At 42.2% G+C, this 24,493-nt stretch overlaps 1 protein-coding gene across 1 annotated transcript in view; it reads left to right on the forward strand.

Moving 5' to 3' along the window:
* The window catches only part of GXYLT2 (glucoside xylosyltransferase 2), an 81,479-nt gene extending 67,787 nt beyond the window's left edge, over positions 1-13,692 (forward strand). Inside the window, exons 6-7 of the mRNA XM_033210463.1 lie at positions 4,101-4,273; positions 11,753-13,692. Coding sequence (XP_033066354.1) covers positions 4,101-4,273; positions 11,753-11,935 — 356 coding nt within the window. The 3' untranslated portion in view covers positions 11,936-13,692. The remainder of the gene's footprint in view (positions 1-4,100; positions 4,274-11,752) is intronic.
* Positions 13,693-24,493: the final 10,801 nt, after the last annotated feature.

The following is a 24,493-nucleotide window of genomic DNA, read 5'->3' on the forward strand; positions in this document are numbered from 1 at the left end:
CACCTGAGGTCGGGAGATTTTTTTTTTTTTTTTTTTTGAGACAGTCTCACCCTGTTGCCCAGGCTGGAGTGGAGTGCAGTGGTATGATCTTGGCTCAGTGCAACCTCCACATCCCGGACTCAAGCAATTCTCCTGCCTCAGCCTCCTGAGTAGCTGGGATTACAGGTGTGTACCATCAGGCCCAGCTAATTTTTTTTTTTTTTTTTGAGACAGAGTTTCGCTCTTGTTGCTCTTGTTGATTCCAGGCTGGAGTACAATGGTGCAATCTCGGCTCATCACAACCTCTGCCTCCCAGGTTCAAGCGATTCTCCTGCCTCACCCTCCCGAGTAGCTGTGATTACAGCCATGTGCCACTATGCCCAGCTAATTTTTTTGTATTTTTAGTAGAGACGGGGTTTCTCCATGTTGGTCAGGCTGGTCTCAAACTCCCGACCTCAGGTGATCTACCCGCCTCAGCTTCCCAAAGTGCTGAGATTACAGGCGTGAGCCACCGTGCCTGGCCAAATTTTTTATTTTTGTAGAGACGGAGTCTCGCTTTGTTGCCCAGATTGGTCTCAAACTCCTGAGCTCAAGCAATCCTCCCACCTTGACCTCCCAAAGTGCTGGGATTATAGGCATGAGCCACCATGCCTGGCCTTGGCTTCTCTTTACTGCTGTTAAATCGAGGTGAAATGTTTTTCGAACTCACCACAGTTAACAGAGCTAGATGGGGGTAGAAGCCAGGTTTGCACCACTGTACTTCTGATTCCAGAGTCTCTGCCCTTTCTATTTGTTTTCTGCCTTGGAGTGCCTCTCACTGGGCTCAGTCCTCTAAGGAGGTTGCAAAGAGAGAAAAAGTTTCTTTCTTTCTTTTTTTTTTTTTTCTGAGACAGAGTCTTACTCTGTCGCTCAGGCTGGAGTGCAGTGGCGCGATCTCGGCTCACTACAACCTCCGCCTCCCAGGTTCAAGCAATTCTTCTGCCTCAGCCTCCCGAGTAGCTGGGACTATAGGCACACGCCATCACGCCCAGCTAATTTTTGTATTTTTAGTAGAGGCAAGGTTTCACCATGTTGGCCAGGCCAGTCTCGAACTCCTGACCTCATGATCTGCCCGCCTCGACCTCCCAAAGTGCTGGGACTACAGGCGTGAGCCAGCACACACCCCGCCAAGAAAAGGTTTCTTTTTGTAGTAGAGCCCTAAACTACTTGGAAAGAGGCAAAAATTCTCATCACCAATCTAAACTCCATAAAGGCAGGGACTGGATTGTTCCATTATTTGCTTTGTCCACAGCAGACACTCAACAAATATTCATTGATTCGATCAATCAGTATATTTACAAAAACAGACTCAAGCACAGTTCATTCAACAGGAAACTTTAGAAGGCGCTTAAGCAAGACAATGTAAATGCTTGGGTGAGCACCATTAATGAGTGATGTGACCCATTGGGTGACAAAAGGAAGCAGTTGGGCTGTGGTCAGGCACAGTTCAAAAGCACTTTTAGATATTTTCCTTTATTTAATCCTCACATCCAGCCTCTGCATTAAATTGCAGAGAAGTCAGGCAGCTAATAGAAGAGTTGTGATTCAAATGTAGGTAAGGTGACTTGAGAATGGCCACTACTCCATCCCACTTACGGACTACGTATGTGCAAATGTTCAGGTAAATGCAAGTAAGGGAATGTCATGGTGGAATGGAGTTCTCCTGAGAAAAGAGAAATGTCACAGTGTGTTATGAGCAATTAGGAATTTGAAAAAAGATGCCTAAATGGATCACTGTCCTATAAAAGACTGAGCCATGGAAACATACACAGCCTACCAGACGGGATGTGTGACAATCACTTCATTATTTGCTTTCCATCTTGAAGCTTTCTGTAAGTAATCACTAAGCAATGATTTTTCCATGAGACAGGAGTGCCATCAACCCAATGAACAAGCACATCTTGAAGTTGCTTTTCCAATGGTGGTGGTGTTACTGATTTGCTGTAATCCTGCCTTGTGCTCTGTCACAGGGCCTTTCTCATGATCAGCAACACACATGTGCAGAGAGCTTTGATCCATACTTCTCTGTCCCCAATCGTGAAAAGCGTCAAGCTGAGAAGCAAGAAAGCTAGGGGGTCATGAATTTATTGCTAATTGTATCATTCTGGTCACCAAGAGGTAACTTTCTGAATCCAATAGGATTAGGGCAGAGTTTCTGAACATCAGCACTGTTGCTATTGGGGGGGATCATCCTGTTCATTACAGGATGTTCAGAGCACCCACGAGATGCCAGTTGCAGCCTCCCCCATGTATAACAGTCAACAGTGTCTCCCTCCAAATATTGCCAAATGGCCCTGGGCTCAAGGAGTGGGGAGGGGGCAAAATTGCCCCTGGTTGAGAACCACTTGTTTAGAGATACAAACACACCCATGTACATATGTGCACATATGGCCATAGTGCATGTAGTTACCATGGCACAGGGCTTTTGTTTTTCTTTGCTTTTTTTCTTTGGGGTTTTTCTCTTTCCTGTTGTAGGTGGGGTTTTTTGTTGTTGTTGTTGGTTTTTGTTTTTGAGATGGAGTCTCACTCCATCACCCAGGCTGGAGTGCAGTGGTGTGATCTCAGCTCACTGCAACCTCTGCCTTCCGGGTTCTAGATTCTCGTGCCTCAGCCTCCTGAGTAGCTGGGATTACAGGCTCCTGCCTCCACGCCTGGCAAATGTTTGTATTTTTAGTAGAGACAGGGTTTCATCACGTTGGTCAGGCTGGTCTCAAACTCCTGACCTCAAGTTATCCACCAGCCTCGGCCTTCCAAAGTGCTGGGATTACAGGTGTGAGCCACTGTACCCAGCCGAAGATAGGGGCTTTTGCTGTTTATTTTTGTTGTTGTTGTTTTTTATTTGTTCTTAATCTGAAGCAGAATCTTTGCTTTAATCTTGACTCCTCTTTTTTAGATCTGTCCATTTTATAAAACCTTTCCAAAGAGTGATTACAACTGCTAACACTATTTTTGACATTTTTTTGTGTGTATCTTTTTTTTTTTTTTTTTTTTGAGACAGGATCTCACTCCGTCACAGGCTAGAGTGCAGTGGCATGATCATAGCTCACTGTAATCTCTAACTCCTGGGCTCAAGGAATCCTCCCATCTCAGCCTCCCAAGTAACTTCAAGTGTGCTACCATGCCTAGCTAATTTATTTTTGTCGTTTTTTTCAGTTAGTTAGTTTGTTTGTTTGTTTTGTTTTGAGACAGAGTCTCATTTTGTTGCTCAGGGTGGAGTGTAGTGGTGCAATCTTGGATCACTGCAACCTCTGCCACCTCCTGGCAATTCTCCCGCCTCAGCCTCCTGAGTAGGTGGGATTACAGGTGTGTGCCACCATGCCTGGCTAATTTTTGTATGTTTAGTAGGGACAGGGTTTTGCCATGTTGGCCAGGCTGATCTCAAACTCCTGACCTCAGGTGATTTGCCTGCCTTGGCCTCCCAGAGTGCTGGAATTATAGGAGTGAGCCAGCATGCCTGGCCCAGCTGCTAATTTTTAAAATTTGTATAGAGACAGGGGTCTTACTATGTTGCCTGAGCTGGTCTCAAACTCCTGGCCTCAAGTGATCCTTCCACCTTGGCCTCCCAAACTCTGGAATTACAGGTGTGAGCCACCATACCCAGCCAGTACAACTGCTAACATTACTGAACCCCTACTATATGTTTGATACCCTGCTAACATTTTACATGTATGTTTAAAGTTTAATCATCAAAATAAGATAGAGGTTGTATTATTCTCATTTACAGATGAGAAAATGGAAGTACAGGAAGTTAAGTGACTAGATACGGATTTCAGCGGTTTTGAGTGAGAGAGTTGGGATTTGGACCCAGGCTACCTGATACCTGTGTCTGCTTTCTTATTTAAGATGCTATACTCTCTTCTTTTTATAGATGAAACCTACATCATCACTGTGTGCCCCTTCAATTCTTGATCTCAGAATTTTGACAAATGGGGCAAAATTTGATCTATGAGTAAAAAAATCACACTCCTGTACCTTGAAATTATATGGTGTGTACAGTTAGCGGAAACAGTTTAATCACGGGACATGTGCATGAGAGCTGGCACTGACTGTGGACATGTATGTCTTCCTCTTTTTACCGCCAGAGTGTCTCTATGTATTCCCCTGCCAGTGGAACTACCGTCCTGATCACTGCATGTATGGAAGCAACTGCAGAGAGGCTGAGCATGAAGGTGTGTCTGTTCTGCATGGAAACCGAGGCGTCTACCATGACGATAAGCAACCGACATTCAAAGCACTCTATGAAGCAATACGGGATGTAAGTGTGCCCTTGCTGCTGTTAGCAGATGTGCTTAACAGCATGAAGCAATACTGGCACTTTAGTCACCTGTCCCTTTGGAGGCCAAATATTCCCAAAGCATAGAGTTATACCAGTTATTCCCAACCTCAGTCATGTTCTGTCACCATATCCACTTGCCACCTTGTACTATATCGTATCTACTTGACTTATTTCCACATACACCATTCATTATCTTAACTAAATTTAGGAGGAAATTTCTGTTTTTTGTTTTTGTTTTTGTTTTTTGAGACGGAGTCTTGCTCTGTTACCCAGGCTGGAATGCAGTGGTGGGATCTCGGTTCACTGCAACCTCAGCCTCCCAAGTAGTTGTTGCCCGGCAACTTTTTGTATTTTTAGTAGAGACGGGGTTTCACCATGTTGGCTGGGGTGGTCTCAAATTCCTGACCTCAAGTGATCCATCCACCTCAGCCTCCCAAAGTGTTGGGATTACAGGTGTGAGCCCCCTACTTTAGGAGGAAATTTCATGTCACAAAGACAACTTCTGTGCCTTTTGCCACAGTGGAAGGTAACACATAGGATCAAGATTAGACAATAAAAAGAAAATGATATTATTCAGTTCTAGCTAAATATGTAGCCTGGTTGCCAGCTCCAATCTGTTACTGAATCAGGGGTCAAGGTGTTCAGTTAGGACAAGGAGCCAAACTAAAAGTAACAGTCAAGCCTTTATTTGCTTAACTGCAGAAGTACATGTAAGCAGCAGAAAGAGGCCGTGACTCCCCAGTCTTCCATTTTTCTCCACCAAAGGGTACAAGATAAGAGTCAAGTGCATACAGCACAGATGGCAGGAACCTTCTCACTGCCAAGGGGCACTGAAGTAAAGGTTCTTGGCCAGGCACAGTGACTCACACCTGTAATCTTAGCACTTTGGGAGGCCGAGGCAGGTGGATCACGAGGTCAGTAGTTCGAGACCAGCCTGGCCAATATGGTGAAACCCTGTCTCTACTAAAAATACAAAGATTATGCTCGGCACAGTGGCTCATGCCTGTAATCCCAGCACTTTGGGAGGCTGAGGCGGGTGGATCACGAAGTCAGGAGATCGAGACTTTCCTAACATGATGAAACCCTATCTCTACTAAAAAATGGAAAAAAAAATTAGTCAGGCATGGTGGCGGGCGCCTGTAGTCCCAGCTACTCGGGAGGCTGAGGCAGGAGAATGGCATGAACCCAGGAGGTGGAGCTTGCAGGGAGCCGAGATGGCACCACTGCTCTCCAGCCTGGGCAACAGAGCAAGACTCCGTCTCAAAAAAAAAAAGGAAGGTTCTTGCCTCTTTATGGACTCATGGGCTAGAGATGGGAAAAGAGAGGAGAAAATAGGGTAGGCATGCAGGTATGTGTATGAACCATGGCTAGCTGGAGCCCTTTATGCAATTTCTCAAGAAAACTGCAACACTATAAGACCCCATCTGTATAAAAAATTTTAAAAATAAGGCAAGCCTCATGCCTGTAATCTCAGTGACTTGGGAGGCTGAGGCAGGAGGATCACTTGACCCCAGGAGTTCAAGGCTGCAGTGAGCTATGATTGCACCACTTCACTCCAGCTTGGGCAATAAAGCGAGACCCTGTCTCAAATATACATACATATATATATAATTTCATGACACAAGAAAACTATATAAAATTCAAATGTCAGCACTGGTAAATCAAGTCATATTGGGAACCAGTGACACCTATTCATTTATGTATTGTCATTTTCCTTTTGGTGGAGATGGGATCTTGCTTCGTTGCCCAGGCTGATTTCAAACTCCTGGCTCAAGTGATCTTCCCACCCAGCCTCACAAAGTGCTAGGACTACAGGTCTGAGCCATCGTGCCTGCCCATTTATGTATTACCTATGGCTGTGTTGGCACTGTAACAGCAGGATGATTAGTTGTGACAAAGGACATATGGTCTACAGAGTCTAAAATATTTACCATCTACTCCTTTACAGAAAAAGTTTGCCAACCCCTGACATAAAACATGTAGAATGTATTAGGCTTTGTTGTTAAGGATTGAATTCTCTAAGTTTCATGAACAGGCTCTGGTAGAAGTGAGGTAGGTGGTAAATCCCATAACATAGTAACATTTTTTTTGTGTATGAAAATGTGCATTTGCAAAAAAAAAAAAACATTTAAGTCCTGGCACAGTGGCTCATGCCTGTAATCCCAGCACTTTAAGAGGCTAAGAAGTGAGAGGATTGCTTGAGGTCAGGAGTTTGAGGTCAGCATAGCCAACGTAGTGAGACCCCATCTCTATAAAAAATAAAATCAGCCAGGTGTGGTGGCTTATGCCTGTAATCCTAGCACATTGGGAGGCTGAGGCGGGCAGATCATTTGAGGTCAGAAATTCAAGACCAGCCTGGCCAACACAGTGAAACCCCATCTCTACTAAAAATACAAAAATTAGTCAGGTGTGGTGGCACACACCTATAATCCCAGCTATTTGGGAGGCTGAGACAGGAGAATTGCTTGAACCTGGGAGGTGGAGGTTGCAGTGAGTCGTGATTGCACTACTGCACTTCAGCCTGGGTGACACAGCAACACTCCATCTCAAAAAAAAAAAAAAATTAATTAATTAAATAGGCCAGGTACAGTAGCTCACGCCTATAATCCCAGCACTTTGGAGGCTGAGGTGAGGAGTTCAAGACCAGCCTGGGCAACATAGTAAGACCCTGTCTCTGAAAAAACAAAGTAAAAACAAGAAATGAAATGAAAAAAAGAAAGTATGCATTTGCTAGGGAGAGTCCTGGAGAATTCTAACTCTGAAATTCCCAGAATTGGCTGAGTGCCATGGCTCACGCCTGTAATCCCAGCACTTTGGAAGGTCGAGGTGGGTGGATCACCTGAGGTCAGGAATTTGAGACCAGCCTGACCAACATGGAGAAACCCTGTCTCTACTAAAAATACAAAATTAGCTGGGCGTGGTGGCGCATGCCTGTAATCCCAGTTACTCAGGTGGCTGAGGCAGGAGAATCACTTGAACCCAGGAAGCAGAGGTTGCCGTGAGCCGAGATCGTGCCTTGCACTCCAGCCTGGGCAACAAGAGTGAAACTCCGTCTTAAAAAAGAAAAAAGAAATTCCTAGCGTTGACTTCCGTACAAGGAAGGTATTTAACATGCATCCAAGCTTTTTCTTCTGCATTTCCTGCTGTTTGGTTTTCAAAGACCGGGTGATTTAATTACGCAGAAAATTTGTTCTGTGCTTAATGATATCCTCACATTTAAATATCCAAACACTGACTCCAGGGGCAAACTCGTTCAGGAGTACAAGCAGAAGTTAAATAAGTACACAGCAGCCATGTGTCTATCAGAGCCACTCTTGGGTTTCTTTTGTGATCTGTCACCCCTGGTTTGGAGTTGAGCAGTTGTGGTTCTTGAGTTACAACTCATCTTGTTTGTTTTCTGGGGGATCAGAAAGAGGCTGAACAACTTTGTTTCAAAAATGATTCTGCTTAGTACACTCCATGATTTTCCTCAGTTGGGCTTTCTAAAAATACAGTTTTCATTCAGGCATTTCAATCAGAAAAATCATTAACCCTGACCCAAAATGTGGGTAAATATAAAGAGACTCCATCATAAAAGATGTATTTCCCCATCCTCTACAATGCTGTGAACCATTGTGTAGTGGGTCAGAGCTTGGCTTTGGGCCTGGGCAGATGGGTTCAAATCCCAATTTTGTCACTTTCTGGTGATTCACCATTAACTGTGCCCTTACCTTACTGGGCCTCAGTTTTTTCATCTGTCGAGTGTAGATAATAAGATTATCTACCTCAAACAAGTGTTATGAGAATTCAACAAAATGATAGTCTTTACACTTTTAGTAAAGAGCTTGACTTACCGTTTGTGCAATAATTAGACGTTGTTTTGGCCAGGTGCGGTGGCTGACACCTGTAATCCCAGCACTTTGTGAGGCTGAGGCAGGTGGATCACTTGAGGTCAGGAGTTCGAGACCAGCCTGGGCAAAATGACGAAACCCTGTCTCTACTAAAAATATGAAAAGTAGCCAGGCTTGGTGGCGCATGTCTGTAATCCCAGCTACTTGGGAGGCTGAGGTAGGAGACTGGCTTGAACCCGGGAGGCAGAGGTTGCAGCAAGCCAGGATCGCGCCACTGCACTCTATCCTGGGTGAGAGAGTGAGACTCCATCTAAAAAAAAAAAACCAAGATATAAATAAGTTGTTTTGATGATAACAATTTCACACTTTCTCTAGCTTTTTCACATCTCTCTCTCTTCTTGCTTATAAACACTTTCTCTCTATATTTTTTTTCTTTTTCTCCCTTCATCTGTCTCTGAAAATTTCTGTCTCTCTCTATTTCTCTGTTTCAGGTGTTCATAGACACCCTAACCCGTGTGGTACGTGTTTGTGTGAAAGGGTAGTGCAGCCTCCCTGCAAGAAGGCATCTATCAGATAGACATTTTTGCAGTAATTCTCTTGACAATCATTTATGAAACATCTATTTTATGCAGGAACAATTCTAGTTTCTAGGAATTTGGAAAGTAATAAGATGGACAAAGCCCTAGTCTTTAAGAAGCATATGGCCGGGCGCGGTGGCTCAAGCCTGTAATCCCAGCACTTTGGGAGGCCGAGACGGGCGGATCATGAGGTCAGGAGATCGAGACCATCCTGGCTAACACGGTGAAACCCCGTCTCTACTAAAAAGTACAAAAAACTAGCCGGGCGTGGTGGCGGGCGCCTGTAGTCCCAGCTACTCAGGAGGCTGAGGCAGGAGAATGGAGTGAACCCGGGAGGCGGAGCTTGCACTGAGCTGAGATCCGGCCACTGCACTCCAGCCTGGGCGACAGAGCAAGACTCCGTCTCAAAAAAAAAAAAAAAAAAGAAGCATATATTCTGCTGGGGGAAGCCAGACAATACTCATTGAGAAAAAGAAAGAAAGAAAAATCCAGCCTGGGCAACATAGTGAGATGCATCTCTACAAAAATTAAAAAAAAAAAAAAAAAAAAAAAAATTAGCCTGGTGGCACATGCCGGTAGTCCCAGCTACTGGGCGGGGAAGGGTTGGGGTTGGGGTGGAAAGATCCCTTGAGCTTAGGAGGCCAACGCTACAGTGAGCTAGGATGGTACCACTGTACTCCAGCCTGAACAACAGAGCAAGACTTTGCCTCTTTAGGAAAAAATAATAATAATAACTGGGCATGGTGGCAAGAGCCTGTGGTCCCAGCTAATTGTGAGGCTGAGATGGAGGATCACTTGAGCCCAGGAGTTCGAGGCTGCAGTGAGCTGTGATTGCCCCTCTGCACTCCAGCCTGGGTGACACAGCAAGACCCTAGCTAAAAAAAAAAAAAAAAATCCTCTGAGATAGTGAAAGAGTTCAAAAGGTGTAAAAAGAGTGGGCTGATGGGTCCAAAGTCCTGGACTGGAGAGGAGTGTTCTACCAGCTGGGGGGAGGGGCACCAGGAAGGCTGCTTGCAAGTCCTAGACTTATCAGATGGAGGCAGTCCAGGGGAAATCTGGGGAAGATCCCATGAAACAGAAGCAATAACCAGGGGAAAGTCCCAGAGACGGGAATGAATTTGGTGTGCTGGAAAGACAGGAATGGCCAGATAAGAGGAGAGAGAAGGAACTGAGAGGGGAGAGTTTCCAGGTCACCTTGAACCTTTAGAACAAGGGAGGAATTGGAATTGCATTCTAACGGCAGTGGAAAGCCCCTTCGGGAAAGTGATAGGCTCTGATTTATGCTTTAAAAATATCACCTTGGTAACGTGGTGGAAGAGATGCAAGGGTGAAAACACAAAGGCTATTTGTGAGACTAATCGCAGCCACCCGGGTGAGCAATGGGGCCAGCATGGGCTTGCGTGGTGGCAGGAAAATGGGAAGAAGTGGCCATTATTTGGGATATGTTGTTGAGATAGAGTTTACAGGACTTGCTGATGAACTGGGTAAGGGTTGTTGGGGGAAACAGAGGAATTGAGGGTGATTTCAAGGTTTTGACCTATCCTGTTCCCATTACTGGGGCTACAGTGGTGAAAAGGACAGATTCAGGACTGGCCTCAAGAGGTTTATCAATGGTTTAAATTTCGTGATTAAAGAAAAAGTATCCCAAACCTGGTCTGGGACAGAAGCTTCTTGCATTACATAATGCATAATCTCCTTCTGAGAAGAAATTGGCATCTCTGATAAACCTGTGTAAGCAGTATTTCTGATTAATTTAAAAGGATTAACATTTGTTCTAGGAAAGCAGACACCCACCTCTACTGTTAGGCAAGAGTGTACTGACCTTTAACCATTCTTCTTTCATTTCTCGCTAGTCTTTCCATATAAAATGTCCTGACCAAGAGTGGATCTTTGACTTGATCTGCTAGCAACCTTTTCCCTTTCAACAAGATTGTAATAAAACTTTTGACACATGTGCCTAACAAGTAGTCGGAAAGATTTATTTTAGGAAATACTGCTCATAGACGTATTCCATGAAAAAAACAAAAGAATTTTAAAAAACGACAATGATGATCTCAAAAGCCCCATATTAGGAGGGAAGTAAACAACCACTAATATTTGGTACCTGAATTATTAAAATATGGTTTATTGCCAATAAATTTTACTAGTAATTGTTAAACCCTGAACTTCACGAGATTACCATAGACATACCCTAAAGTTTCTTCATTAAGATTCAAGGCAAAAAAGATGAAGAATTAATTGTTTTGTTGTAGTAGATTTCAAGTATCTTGAGCCTTACTTCTACTCAGCATAAACATGCTATAATATATGGACTTTCCTGTCCTTAGAGACACGCATCATTTTTAGATTGTAAGAGCCTTAAGGACCCAAATTTTTTAAACATTTTATTACTATTCTTTTTTAATGAGATGGGGTCTTGCCATGTTGCTCAGGCTGGTCTCAAACTCCTGGGCTCAAGTGGTGCTCCCACTTCCTCTCAAAGTGCTGGGGTTACAGGTGTAAGCCACCATGCCTGGCCTTTTTCTTTTTAAAGAGGTAAAGAAACTGGCCGGGCGCGGTGGCTCAAGCCTGTAATCCCAGCACTTTGGGAGGCCGAGACGGGTGGATCATGAGGTCAGGAGATCGAGACCATCCTGGCTAACACAGTGAAACCCCGTCTCTACTAAAAAGTACAAAAAACTAGCCGGGCGTGGTGGCGGGCGCCTGTAGTCCCAGCTACTCAGGAGGCTGAGGCAGGAGAATGGCGTGAACCCGGGAGGCGGAGCTTGCAGTGAGCTGAGATCCGGCCACTGAACTCCAGCCTGGGCGACAGAGCGAGACTCCGTCTCAAAAAAAAAAGAAACTGAGGTTCAGAGAGTTTAAATGATTGCCTGGGGTTGCACAGCTGAGACAGGATGTTAACTTAGATCCTCAAAGGTCTTTTCACTTGTCCAAACCTGTGCCTGTGTGCTTATCGTAATTCCTGTGTCATTTCTGAATAAAAATGATCTGCATTTAAAATGGCATTTCCGTTACTAAAATAAACTTTTTTTTTTTCGTCATTCTTTCAGTTTCCCTTTCAAGACAATCTCTTTCAATCCATGTATTACCCCCTTCAGCTGAAGTTTTTGGAGACTGTGCACACTTTATGTGGACGGATCCCGCAAGTTTTTCTGAAGCAAATTGAGAAAACAATGAAAAGGGCTTATGAGAAACACGTCATCATCCATGTTGGCCCCAACCAGATGCACTGAATATTTTGTCTTGTTGCAAGTCAATTACATGTCTTGTGACCAAGGAAATATTAATCTCTAAGCTGCCTGGGTCTTTTTGTGTGAATATTTAATGGTGCTCCATGACTGTTGAGTTTTAAAAACCTCGTTAAATTTTGCCAAATCAGTTGCCCCCAAAAGAGAATATGCTTTTCCTTATTTTTTTTTTCTAAAATGCTATTTATCTCTAAGAAAACAAAAAAGACTATTATGCATTTAACATTGTTTAAGCAGGTTGAACTAGCTGTGAAAATAGCTTTTGTGAGCCTTCCAATTCCTAAATGTCTGAGACCATTTCAGTGGTACCTGAGGTGTTATATTGATCTAGCATTCCTGAGACTCTTTCTATGCAACTGACTCCCCCACACCCGTGTTATAAAAGTAATACACACTTGTGAAACAGACACACTTGTAGAGCATATGGATCAAGGGCTCAAAATCGAGATTACATTAGCCATAATCCTGCTGACCAGTGGAAAAGATTGTTTCCATTTTAATGCAGTTCCTTACAGCCTTTTTTTCTCCACTTTTGCATTTTCCACTCTAACACACATCTAAAACAGGTAATTTCAGTAAAAACTGGCCTTTTTGCTGAGATTTTTATGTGGGAGACTAAAATATTAGATGAGATGATTATGTGTACAGAATTTTATTTAAAATACATCTGAGAGAAGGATTCAGATTTCACTTACTTGGGCAGTGTTAAAGGATGAAGGATATATCTGGGGATATTTCTTTTTCTTTCTTTCTTTTCTTTTCTTTTTTTTTTTTTTTGAGACGGAATCTCACTCTATCGCCCAGGCTGGAGTGCGGTGGCACGATCTCAGCTCACTGCAACCTCCACCTCCCGGGTTCAAGCGATTCTCATGCCTCAGCCTCCCCAGTAGCTGGGATTACAGGCATGCGCCACCACACCTGGCTAATTTTTGTATTTTTAGTAAAGACACGGTTTTACCATGTTGGCCAGGCTGATCTCTATCTCCTGACCTCAAGTGATCCGCCTGCCTCAGCTTCCCAAAGTGCTGGGATTACAGGTGTGAGCTACCGCACCCAGCCAATCTGGGAGTATTTCTAAAGAAAAAAATTGTTTCGATTTGTGGAAGACTAAATCATAACACATTTCTATGCAACAATAGCTTCTGAGAGGAAATTCAGGAATTTTTGTGTTTACCACAGACAAAAACATTTGATCTGTTAATCATCAGTAGATGGTCATCTCTCTTTTTTAAACTCTTGAGCAATGGGTGAAAATCAGACACCAACTTCAAATTTAATGTGTAAAAAGCAAATAGTTCAGCTGCTTCTATTGGTAAGAAAATTCAACTTCCTACCAGCCTTAGAAAAGTCTCTTTAAAGAATTTCTTTCCCCCTAGGGTTACCCAGCTGGTCCATACAGGTTTTATCACCTCACTGCAGGGAGGAAGTTGAATATTCTATTCCCCAAGGGGATCTGGCTTAATCCCTAGTTGCTCATATAGTTGGTATCAGCATAGCAATGTTTTGCATAATGCTTTATTTTTCTCAAATGACTATTGAGTAAATGATCTTGATATTTGCAACAGCCTAGTGGATTTAGTAGGGTCCTGAATCATCTCTATAAGGTAAACAAGGAAATTGTAACATAAGAAATAAACATATTGAATATAATTGCTATTCTGTAAGACATACAGTCTGTGTAAGATGCATCTTATTTACAGAGACATTTTTGAAAATTAAAATATTAAATACCTTTTGTTATATAGAGACAATGATCTGAAAGTATAAAATGAAAAATATTATCTTGTTAATGTAAATATGATATCCTTATATATATTAGAATCCAGTAAGATATCATGGGCGCAATATTAGCAAAAGAAAGTCAGTCTTACCCTGAAAAAAAATAGATATGAAAATCTCAGCACTACACAGAAATGTTTAGATGTCAATCAGTTTTGGTATGCAGCATGATTATAGTAGCAACAAATTTAAATCTAAAATTTTAGGGTAATACTTTCCTTCTGATCAGTTGCTCTGTGGTTATTTTTGTTAAGGAAACTACCATTATGATGGGAAACTCTTATTTTTGCTGTTATATTTTGTTTCCTTATTTCACCACTAGAGGTGACATCATTATTTTGTTAAGTTTAGTACTAGGCCTTCCATTTGTGGTATGGACACGTATGATATGGAGCAATTTCTGAATTGTCTTTCACATAGGGGAAAATGCATCTTATATACCCATAAATTGGTTTTAGTGAAAGAGCCAGATTGGAACATAGTTTCCTAACTTCCATCCCAGTTTCCTTTCTACTTGTTCAAAATGGCCAGTGAAGCACACAAATGGCACTCAGATTTGTTGATGGCTCACAAACTGAAAGAGGTTCCTTCCCTCGTTTGGTAAGTCCCACAAAAACATCTGTTGTAAAGACTTGAAATACAATGCCTTTCTTTTTTATGAGAGCCAATTTACCCACAACTCACAACTACCGGTACTGGTCTGACTATGCAGAAAAGGGTTGCCCGCAAAGGCCAATGATATCACCCTAGAACATTCTAGAATGATGAATTTTGAGAATGTGAAACCTTAGAACCTCGTGTGTTTGTCTGCCTCGGAATTCCTGTGCTGTATCCTGAAATTTTAGGTGAATTTGGCCGATAATTTAGGGAAAATTTGCTTTTCTAATCCTTGCTGCCTAAAAGTGCTAATTATTTTCCATAGCTAGGATATTACCATGCAGCAGTATTTTCTCTGCCTTTGATAACTCCCAGCAAATTACTACATTAACCACCTTTGAAATCCAGGAGCCACAAATTTTAATTCAGTGGCCTGCTAAAACATGCGCTCTCTGGTCTAAAGTTTGCCAAAGGTGGTGCCGCCCCATATGCTGCATTGAATACTGAGAAGGGCTGGGCGCGGTAGCTGACGCCTGTAATCCCAGCATTTTGGAAGGCCAAGGTGGGTGGATCACGAGGTCAGGAGATCAAGACCATCCTGGCCAGTATCTACTAAAAATACAAAAAATTAGCTGAGTGTGGTGGCGCCTGTGGTCCCAGATACTTGGGAGACTGAGGCAGGAGAATGGCGTGAACCCCGGAGGTGGAGCTTGCAGGAAGCCGAGATTGCGCCACTGCACTCCAGCCTGGGCGACAGAGCAAGACTCCGTCTCAAAAATAAATAAATAAATAAATAAATAAATAAATAAATAAATAAATAATAAAAAATAATACTGGGAAGAAGGTGGGCCGGTTCTCTCCTCTCCTCCGGCCCTGCCTTTTCTCTTTTCCCTCTCTTCTTTACTCATTTCTTTTTAATTTCTGTTTAATGCATATAATGATGGAGTTTCATTAGAGAAGGAAAGAGCACTTTCTGATAGCAAAATGTGACAGTATTTTTGTATGCATCGAGATTGAGGTTTTTCAACAGCAGTGTCACTAGAAATGCTGACAATATTTTTCTTGCTCAGTATTTCTCCAATATAAATCTCAGAAATCATGACTTACATTGAAAATTCTAATATTTAAACAATTAACTGGCTAAAAAAGCAATATAAGTTTTTCTTCAACTTCCAAAATGGCAATTTAGCACTTTGGATACAAAGCTCCAAGCTTTACTATTTATGGGATATGTCTAGTTCATATTCAGTGCTTCCATTGCAAATTACTATGACTTTTACCAAAATTGAAATGGGTATTTATATGGACTCAGACTTTTCAGAGTATTTCTTTTATTTGCAGTTATGGTGTGCATGGCGAAAACAAACCAAATCATACAAAACATTATTATTCACAGTGATTGAAAACAAAATAATGATCCAATAACAAAATAATCACTCCAGCCCAGCCTGAAAACAGGACATTTGTACAAATTTAGATTTATGTATAAATATTATCTGATATTTATACATATAAAAGATAAATTACATGTGTTTGATAAACCAACATGAACATGATTTCATCACTGAAATCAGAAATATGTTGAGTTCTATGACAGCACAAATCATATTTTCTTTCTTTCTCTTTCTCTTCTTTTTCTTTCTTTTCTTCCTTCCTTCCTTCCTTCGTTTCTTTCTTTCTTTTTGTCTCTCTCTCTCTTTCTTTCATTTTCTTTCTTTCCTAAGCAAGCTAACCCAAGACATACTCTCTATTTTTTTTTTTTTTTTTTTTGAGATGGAGTCTCCATCTGTCACCTAGGCTGGAGTGCAATGGCACAATCTCAGCTCACTGCAGCCTCTGCCTCCCAGGTTCAAGTGGTCCTCGTGCCTCAGCCCCCCGAGTAGCTGGGACTACAGGTGTGTACCACCACGCCCAGCTAATTTTTGTATGTTTAGTAGAGATGGGGTTTCACCATGTTGGCCAGTCTGGTCTCGAACTCCTGTGCTCAAGTGATCCACCCACCTTGGCCTCCCAAAGTGCTGGGATTACAGGCATGAGCCACTGTGTCCAGCTGACATATTCTCACTTAATATAATTATAGGGAAATTTTTCATGTTTTTCTTTTTTTCTCCCACTTTTTCATATTCCTCTTTTTCATTTTTGCCTTTCCCTTTCTGTCTATGATGTAAGCTTCTGAGTAGTACCAAGACACCTGGCTTTAGTGGTAGGATGACAGAAATTAGGGATCCCTTGCAGGCTAGAACTAAGTTCTAATCCTTAGACCAAATCTTTATGTTAAGAGTTTCCCAGAATGTATTTTAAAAAATCAATCAACACAACACACACACACACACACACACACACACACACACAGAGCCTTTAAAAGGAGGAGCCAACATTTGTTGTACCTGTGAACTGAGGAATTATATAGTTAAACCTTAGGTCAAATCATTTCACAATTGCTTTGGTGGTATTGAAAACTGATGAGATTTCTCTGACAAAGAGCTTTGTCCTAGTTATTGTTCTTCACAGGTCAAAACTGGAAATATTCTCTTGTCTGCAAGAAAAAGTGTTTGTGCTTGTATCACCATATGCATGAACATGTAAGAATCAGGTGCAATTTCTGCTTTATCAGTTTCACATGTTCATGTTGTCACTGAAAAAGTGCATCCCCTGTTTATAGCTCCCAAGGAGACCCCAAATTCATTTTTTTTTTCTTTTGAAATGGAGTCTCACTCTTGTTGCCCAGGCTGGAGAGCAGTAGCATGATCTCAGCTCACTGCAACCCCCGCCTCCTGGGTTCAAGTGATTCTCCTGCCTCAGCCTCCCCAGTAGCTGGGATTACAGGTGCCCGCCACCATGCCTGGCTAATTTTTGTATTTTTAGTAGAGACGGGATTTCACCATGTTGGTTGGCCAGGCTGGTCTCAAACTCCAGACCTCAGGTGATCCACCCGCCTCAGCCTCCCAAAGTGCTGGGATTACAGGGGTGAGCCACCGCACCTGGCCCTGTATTCATTTTTTATGTTGGAAAACTTTTTGTAATTTTTCTTTGCAAAGAAATGAGCATAAAAATAATACTCCAAAGAAAAGGAATTATTACAGCAAATTAAAAGGGACACAGTACTATGATTTAATTACTGTCTTTTCTTTTTAAAATGTCATCTCTTGTTTTACCCTTTTTTTAAATAAAAGCTTTAAAAACATGTCTTCGGGTATTATTTTGGAGGTATGTTTCTTTTTTATAAAATTTCAAGTTTAAACATTTATAATAAGTAATATTTAAATTCTTATAACAAGTAATGAAATATTTGGTTTAGTAATCAGCTTAGTCTATTTTTAAAAATCATTAAAATTTACTTTGTTTTTAAAAATGTCATACTATAAATGATGTTATTTGGTTTTAATGGTGTTTTGTGTTTAAGATAGAATAGAGTTTGAAGAATGTGAAAATCAGTTATCTATGTTCCTACATTTTATTTAACAAAATTGAGCCTAACTTGCTAGCTAGTACACATATTAAAAATAACTGACGAAGCCAGATGTCGTGGCTCATGCCTGTAATCTCAAACTTTGGGATACTGAGGCTGGAGAATTGCTTGAGGCCAGGAGTTCAAGACCAACCTGAGCAACAAAGCAAGCCCCCATTTCTCAAAAAAAAAAAAAAAATTTTTTTTAAATTAGGTGGGTGCGGTGGTGCACACCTGTAGTCCAGCTACTCAGAAAGCTGAGGTGGGCAGATCATGAGTCAGGGAAGTCGAGGCTATGGTGAGCCACGATCACACCACTGCATTCCAGCCTGTGCAACAGAGTGAAACCCTGTCTAAAAAAAAAAAGGGCCGGCGCGGTGGCCCATGCCTGTAATCCCAGCACTTTGGGAGGCTGAGGTGGGCAGATCACAAAGTCAGGAGTTCAAGACCAGCCTGGCCAACATGGTGAAACCCTGTCTCTACTGAAAATACAAAAATTAGTCAGGTGTGGTGGCAGGTGCTTGTAATCCTAGCTACTCAGGAGGCTGAGGCAGGAGAATTGCTTGAACCCGGAAGGTGGAGGTTGCAGTGAGCCGAGATCATACCACTGCACTCCAGCCTGGGCAACAGAGCAAGACTCTGTCTCAAAAAAAAAAAAAAAAAAGAAAAAGAAAAAAAGAAAAAAACCTTCTATATTCAGACAAACTTGGACTCAAATTCTAGCTTATAAATTATTAGTCATGTAACCTTGTAGAAATAGCTTAACCTCTCTGTGCCTTAAACAATAGACATTAAAATATCTACCTTATAGGGGTTATTGTGACAAACGAGATGTAAGACTTTTAGCATAATGCTGATTCAAAACACTCGCTAGTTTTAGAAGCATGCTTTATTATCACGTCCACATTATTATGGTAGAAAAGTAAAGTCTGGATGCATTTGAGTTAAACATGAGGCCGGGCATATTGGCTCATGCCTGTAATCCTAGCACCTTGGGAGACCGAGGCAGGTGGATCACTTGAGCTCAGGAGTTCAAGACCAGCCTAGGCAACATGGCTACAAAAAATTAGCGGCACGTGGTGGCGTGCGCCTACAGCTACTTGGGGGAACTGATCATTTGAACCCAGGAGGTTGAGGCTGCAGTGAGCCCAGATTGTGCCACTACACTCCAGCCAGGGTGAGAAAGTGAGACCCTTTCTCAAAAAGAACAAAAACAAAACGTGAAATTTCAGAATATTAAAAATATCTTGTTCGTGCTCCCTGAATCCACTAAATAAATGGCTATTAGATTTTTTAAATATCAGATTTAAGGAATGACAATTTACCAGTCTACCATAGTGTCCCACGTTTACTTACCAGGGGGTTCATATGCAGAAGTTCTGCCTTCCTTATCTTTTTAGAGGAACTTAGGTAGAAAAGCGTGACCCTCTGGCTGCACGTTACGATTTTCAGGGCAATCCTGTTTCTGTTTGCTTCCTAATCAAGTCCTTTAGTTGGAACACAGCTCAAAAGCAGCTTCACCCTCTTTCATCACAGTCTCTTAATATGTCCCTTCCTTCTCCTTCTTCATTGTTCCATTAAGTCATAAATGTCACTAATACCTACCCCCTACCTTATCCCAGAAACCTGGGCATTATCCTTGTCTCTTTCCCCACTGGTTTTACATCATTGTCATCACTAAATCATTACTTTGCCACTAAACCACTCCCAGTACCAATTTCTGTGGTAAGTTAAAACCCTTTGAATTTCCAGTGACAGCAAACACAGCTCAAACTAGCACAGAAAAGAAGATAATGGACTATGTCTACCTCCTGAATATTAACTGTGTCAGCTTTCTCTTTTTATCTTTACTGCTATCTCTGCTCAGAACCCTTTGAGTCCCTGTCATCTCCAGCCTGCATTGTGCCCTATGTCTGTCTTCTCTCTCTACATTCACTCTGGTTTCCTGTAAACCATAACCCACCCACCCAATATTCCCCTTTGCTCTTAGGATAATGCCTAAGCTCCTTTCCAAACGTCTCAGAGGCCGGGTGTGGTGGCTCACACCTGTAATCCTAGCACTTTGGGAGGCCAAGGCGGGTGGATCATCTGAGGTCAGGAGTTCGAGACCAGCCTGGCCAACATGGTGAAACCCCATCTCTACTAAAAATACAAAACTTAGCCGGGTGTGGTGGTGCAACCTGTAGTCCCAGCTACTCAGGAGGCTGAGACAGGAGAATCACTTGAACCCGGGAGGCGGAGGCTTCAGTGAGCCAAGATTGTGCCACTGCACTCCAGCCTGGGCAACGGTGTGAGACTCTGTCTCAAAAACAAAACAAAACAAAACAAAAACAAAACAAGGCTGGGCGTGATGGCTCATGCCTGTAATCCCAGCACTTTGGGAGTCCAAGGCGGGTGGATCACGAGGTCAGGAGATCGTGACCATCCTGGCTAACATGGTGAAACCCCATCTCTACTAAAAATACAAAAAAAATTAGCCGGGCGTGGTGGCGGGCGCCTGTAGTTCCAGCTACTGGGGAGGCTGAGGTAGGAGAATGACATGAACCCGGGAGGCGGAGCTTGCAGTGAGCTGAGATGCGCCACTGCACTCCAGCCTGGGCAACAGAGCGAGACTCCGTCTCAAAAAAAAAAAAACAAAAGTCTCAGAAAGTTCCTATCTATCTCCTATTATAGGAGTATAATCTATCTCCTATCTCCCTATTCTCATCTTGAGTTACTCTCCCCCACAACACTAATTTCCATTTATGCTGGTTTGTTTTCTCTTTAAGTATTCAAGCTTTTTTCCTCCCACGGGGGTTTTGTATGTACCTGGAATCCTACACCTTGCCTCGCACCTTCTTTCACCTGGCAAATTTCCACTATCCTTCAGGTCTGAATTTAAATGCCGTTTCCTCCTGGAAACCACCTTATTATGCCATATAAGGGCAGGTCCTCCTTTTATATTGACTCATATCACCCTGCACTTTTTAATTAGCATTATCTACTATAACAATAATAATACTTATTTGTATGAAATTATTAGTTTATTGAATACCTGCCCCAGTAGACACATAGTTCCTTAAGGATATGGTCCTTGCTGATCTTGTTCTCTGCTCTATGCCCATCATCAACTCAATGGCTAACACATTTCTCATGCCGAAAAAATATTTAAGGGCCGGGTGCGGTGGCTCACGCCTGTAATCCCAGCACTTTGGGAGGCCGAGGCAGGCAGATCACCTGAAGTCAGCAGTTTGAGAGTAGCCTGGCTAACCTGGCAAAACCCTGCCTCTACTAAAAATACAAAAATTAGGCCGGGCGCGGTGGCTCATGCCTGTAATCCCCGCACTTTGGGAGGCCGTGGCAGGTGGATCACGAGGTCAGGAGATTGAGATCATCCTGGCTAACATGGTGAAACCCCGTCTCTACTAAAAATACAAAAAATTAGCCAGGCGTGGTGGCACGCGCCTATAATCCCAGCTACTCGGGAGGCTGAGGCAGGAGAATTGCTTGAACCTGGAAGGTGGAGGTTGCAGTGAGCCGAGATCTTACCACTGCACTCCAGCCTGGGTGACAGAGTGAGATTCCGCCTCAAAAAAAAAAAAAAAAATTAGCTGGGCTTGGTGATGGGCACCTGTAATCCTCCCTACTCAGGAGGCCAAGGCAGGAGTATCACTTGAACCGGGGAGGCAGAGGTTGCAGTGAGCCAAGATCATGCTATTGCACTCCAGCCTGAGTGACAAGAACGAAACTCCATCTCAGAAAAAAAACAAAAAACAAAAAACAAAAAAACACTAAAGAATAAATAAATGAAATTATTCATCTGCATCATGAATTGGGACCAATTCCTATTGGCAAAGCTTCACAATACCCTGTTACCCTGTATTGATTTTGAGTGTTCTCAGAAACCACTTTTCCTGTAAATGTTGGTGCTGGGATATAATAACCAATCCTATCAAGTCTTGGCCAGGCATGGTGGCTCACACCTGTAATCCCAGCACTTTGGGAGTGAAATCCCGTCTCTACTATAAATACAAAAATTACCTGGGCATGGTGGTGCACACCTGTAGGCCTAGCTACTTGGGAAACTGAGGTGGGAGAATTGCTTGAACCAGGAAGTAGTGGTTGCAGTGAGCCGAGATTGCACCACTGCACTCCAGCTTGGGCAACAGAGTGAGACCCTGTCTTACATAAATAAATAAATAAATAAAGTCTCATTCAGTTAAAGTATATTGAGGCCAGATGCACTCCAGCCTGGGCAACAGAGCGAGACTCTGTCTTACATAAATAAAGTTTCAGTCAGTGAAAGTATATTGAGGCCAGGTGTGCTGCCTGATGCCTGTAATGCCAGTACCTTGGGAGGGTAGGCAGGAGGATCATGAGGCCAGGAGTTCAAGACCAGCCTGGGCAACATGGCAAGATCCCATCTCAAAAAAAAAACAACAAAAAAAAACTTCAGTTTGCTGGGAGTGATGGTGCATGCCTGTAGTCCTGGCTACTTGGAAGGCTGAGTCAGGAGAATCACTTGAACCCAGGAGGTCAAGGCTGTAATGAGCTATAATTGTACCGCTATACTCCCACCTGGGTGAGAGAACAAGACCTTGCCCCTAAAAAAAAAGAGAGATAATGTATTGATTGATTGTTTATTTACTTATTCATAAAATGACATGGTTAGGTCAGATGAGGTTAAAGTTCCTTATTATGTAAATGCTATTTCCATAATCTGTTTTTTATAGCTCTGTAGTAGATATTTGTAGGATTTTGGCTACCTGGAAACCACCCCACTCCTGGTACCAATTTCTTTAGTCATTAAAACTGTTTAAATTGTAAGTGACAGCAAACACAACTCAAACTAGTACAGAGAGAAAAAAGGTCTTGTGTAAGTGAAAAATCCAGACATAGCTCTATATTCAAAGGCTCAAATGATACCAAGGGAAATGTATCATTTTAACAATGCTTTTTTCATTAATATTTTATTGAAAACCACACATCCTTCTAGGATTCCAGCCATAAAATTTTCATGTCATTTTAATAGAATCATTCCATCTTTGGAAAAATACCTTGTCTTCATGTTCAGATGAAAAATGGTATTGCCAACCTGGGTCAAAATATCAAGAAAATTGTTCTCCTGGTGTTTGTCTTAAGACAACTATATCTTTTTCCCCTCATTGAAAACTATCATTAACCAAATAAACCCCTCATACCAGAAACAATTCAGTAATCTAAAATGAATGAATGATTTGGGAGGGGGTGGTTCCTTATCATAAATCTGATCTGTTGGACAAGAGTACTTTAACAATTCCTCAGTTCCACAGTCCCCATAGACTCCCAGAGGTGATAGTCAAAATCATAAATGTTGATGTATCCACTATACTCATATAGGCTCTATGTCATGTATATGACATATAGGCTATAACTATAAAGAGACACCTGGGAACACCTATGCCTGTCTCATTATGGAGCACTTAGAGTTTATCAAAACAATAGCATTTCTTTTTTCAGGATTGCTATTCTGGATCAAGTGACAATGCAAATCTAAATGTCATATTAGGAAATTGAATTCTTCTAAATTATTGTTATTAGGAAAGATTGTAAGCAGCCACGTGCAGTAGCTCACGCCTGTATCCATCCCAGCACTCCAGGAGGCCAAAGCGGGCAGATCACCTGAGGTCAGGAGTTTAAGAACAGCCTAGCCAACATGGCAGAATACCAGTCTCTACTAAAATTACAAAAAAAAAATTTAGCCAGAAGTGATGGCGGGCACCTGTAATCTCAGTCACTCGGGAGGCTGAGGCAGGAGAATTGCTTGAACCCAGGAGGTAGAGGTTGCAGTGAGCCGAGATTGCGTCACTGCACAACAGCCTGGGTGACAGAGTGAAACTCCATCTCAAAAAAAGAAAAGAAAAGATTGCAAGCACACAGTTGAAAGAAAAGTAAAAGGACTGATACTAGCTTAAAAAAATACTAAATGTTTAAAACTTGATCATTGTTTATAACAGCTTCTCTGATATTCTATTGTTTGTATGTGTATTGTGCTTTTAAAACATAAAACCAATATGTGCTCAAATGAGAGGAAATTCAAATAAAGTCAATAATTAAGAAAATAGTTGGTGTACTGCGTGTTGGAATTTAAGCTTCCAAAGGTTGCCATCTGCCTATTTAGAACCCACAATTTCTGGCATATAATAGATGACCAGCATAGCATGCCCTATCTTATTTCCTTAACATACATTATTTCCATGCATGCCAGTTCAAATTCTGATTCCCAACCTGTGCCTCTGTCTGAAGGCTCCCTTTTGCCACTGCAGCCTGCTCTGCTTACCTACAGAAAGGCTCAAAGTGTTGGGAAATTAACACCTCTGGGAGTAGTAACAATCGCTGACTGACAGGAGTTGAGGTAGATAAATACCTCAGCTCCTTATCTTCTCTGGAAGGTAACTCTGGTCTGTTCCATAATTGTGTCCCAGAATTTCCCAGTGTGAAGAAGCTCAAACTGCCCACAGTAGTAACTTCCTTAATAATATATATTATTTATTGGCCTTCTTGCCATCCCTATCTCACTTCCCCACTTCTACCAGTATTTCCTTGGATTTGGCCCCCAAATAGACCACTTGAATGCAAATATTTGTTTTGTCATTTGCAATTGGTAATTTTTTTCATGTGAATAAAAAATGGAATTTTGGCCAGGTGCAGATGGCTCATGCCTGTAATCCCAGCACTTTGGGAGGCCAAGGTGGGAGGAT

This window comes from Trachypithecus francoisi, unplaced genomic scaffold (genome assembly GCF_009764315.1).
Source record: "Trachypithecus francoisi isolate TF-2019V2 unplaced genomic scaffold, Tfra_2.0 Lachesis_group0, whole genome shotgun sequence".
Lineage (NCBI taxonomy): Eukaryota > Metazoa > Chordata > Mammalia > Primates > Cercopithecidae > Trachypithecus > Trachypithecus francoisi.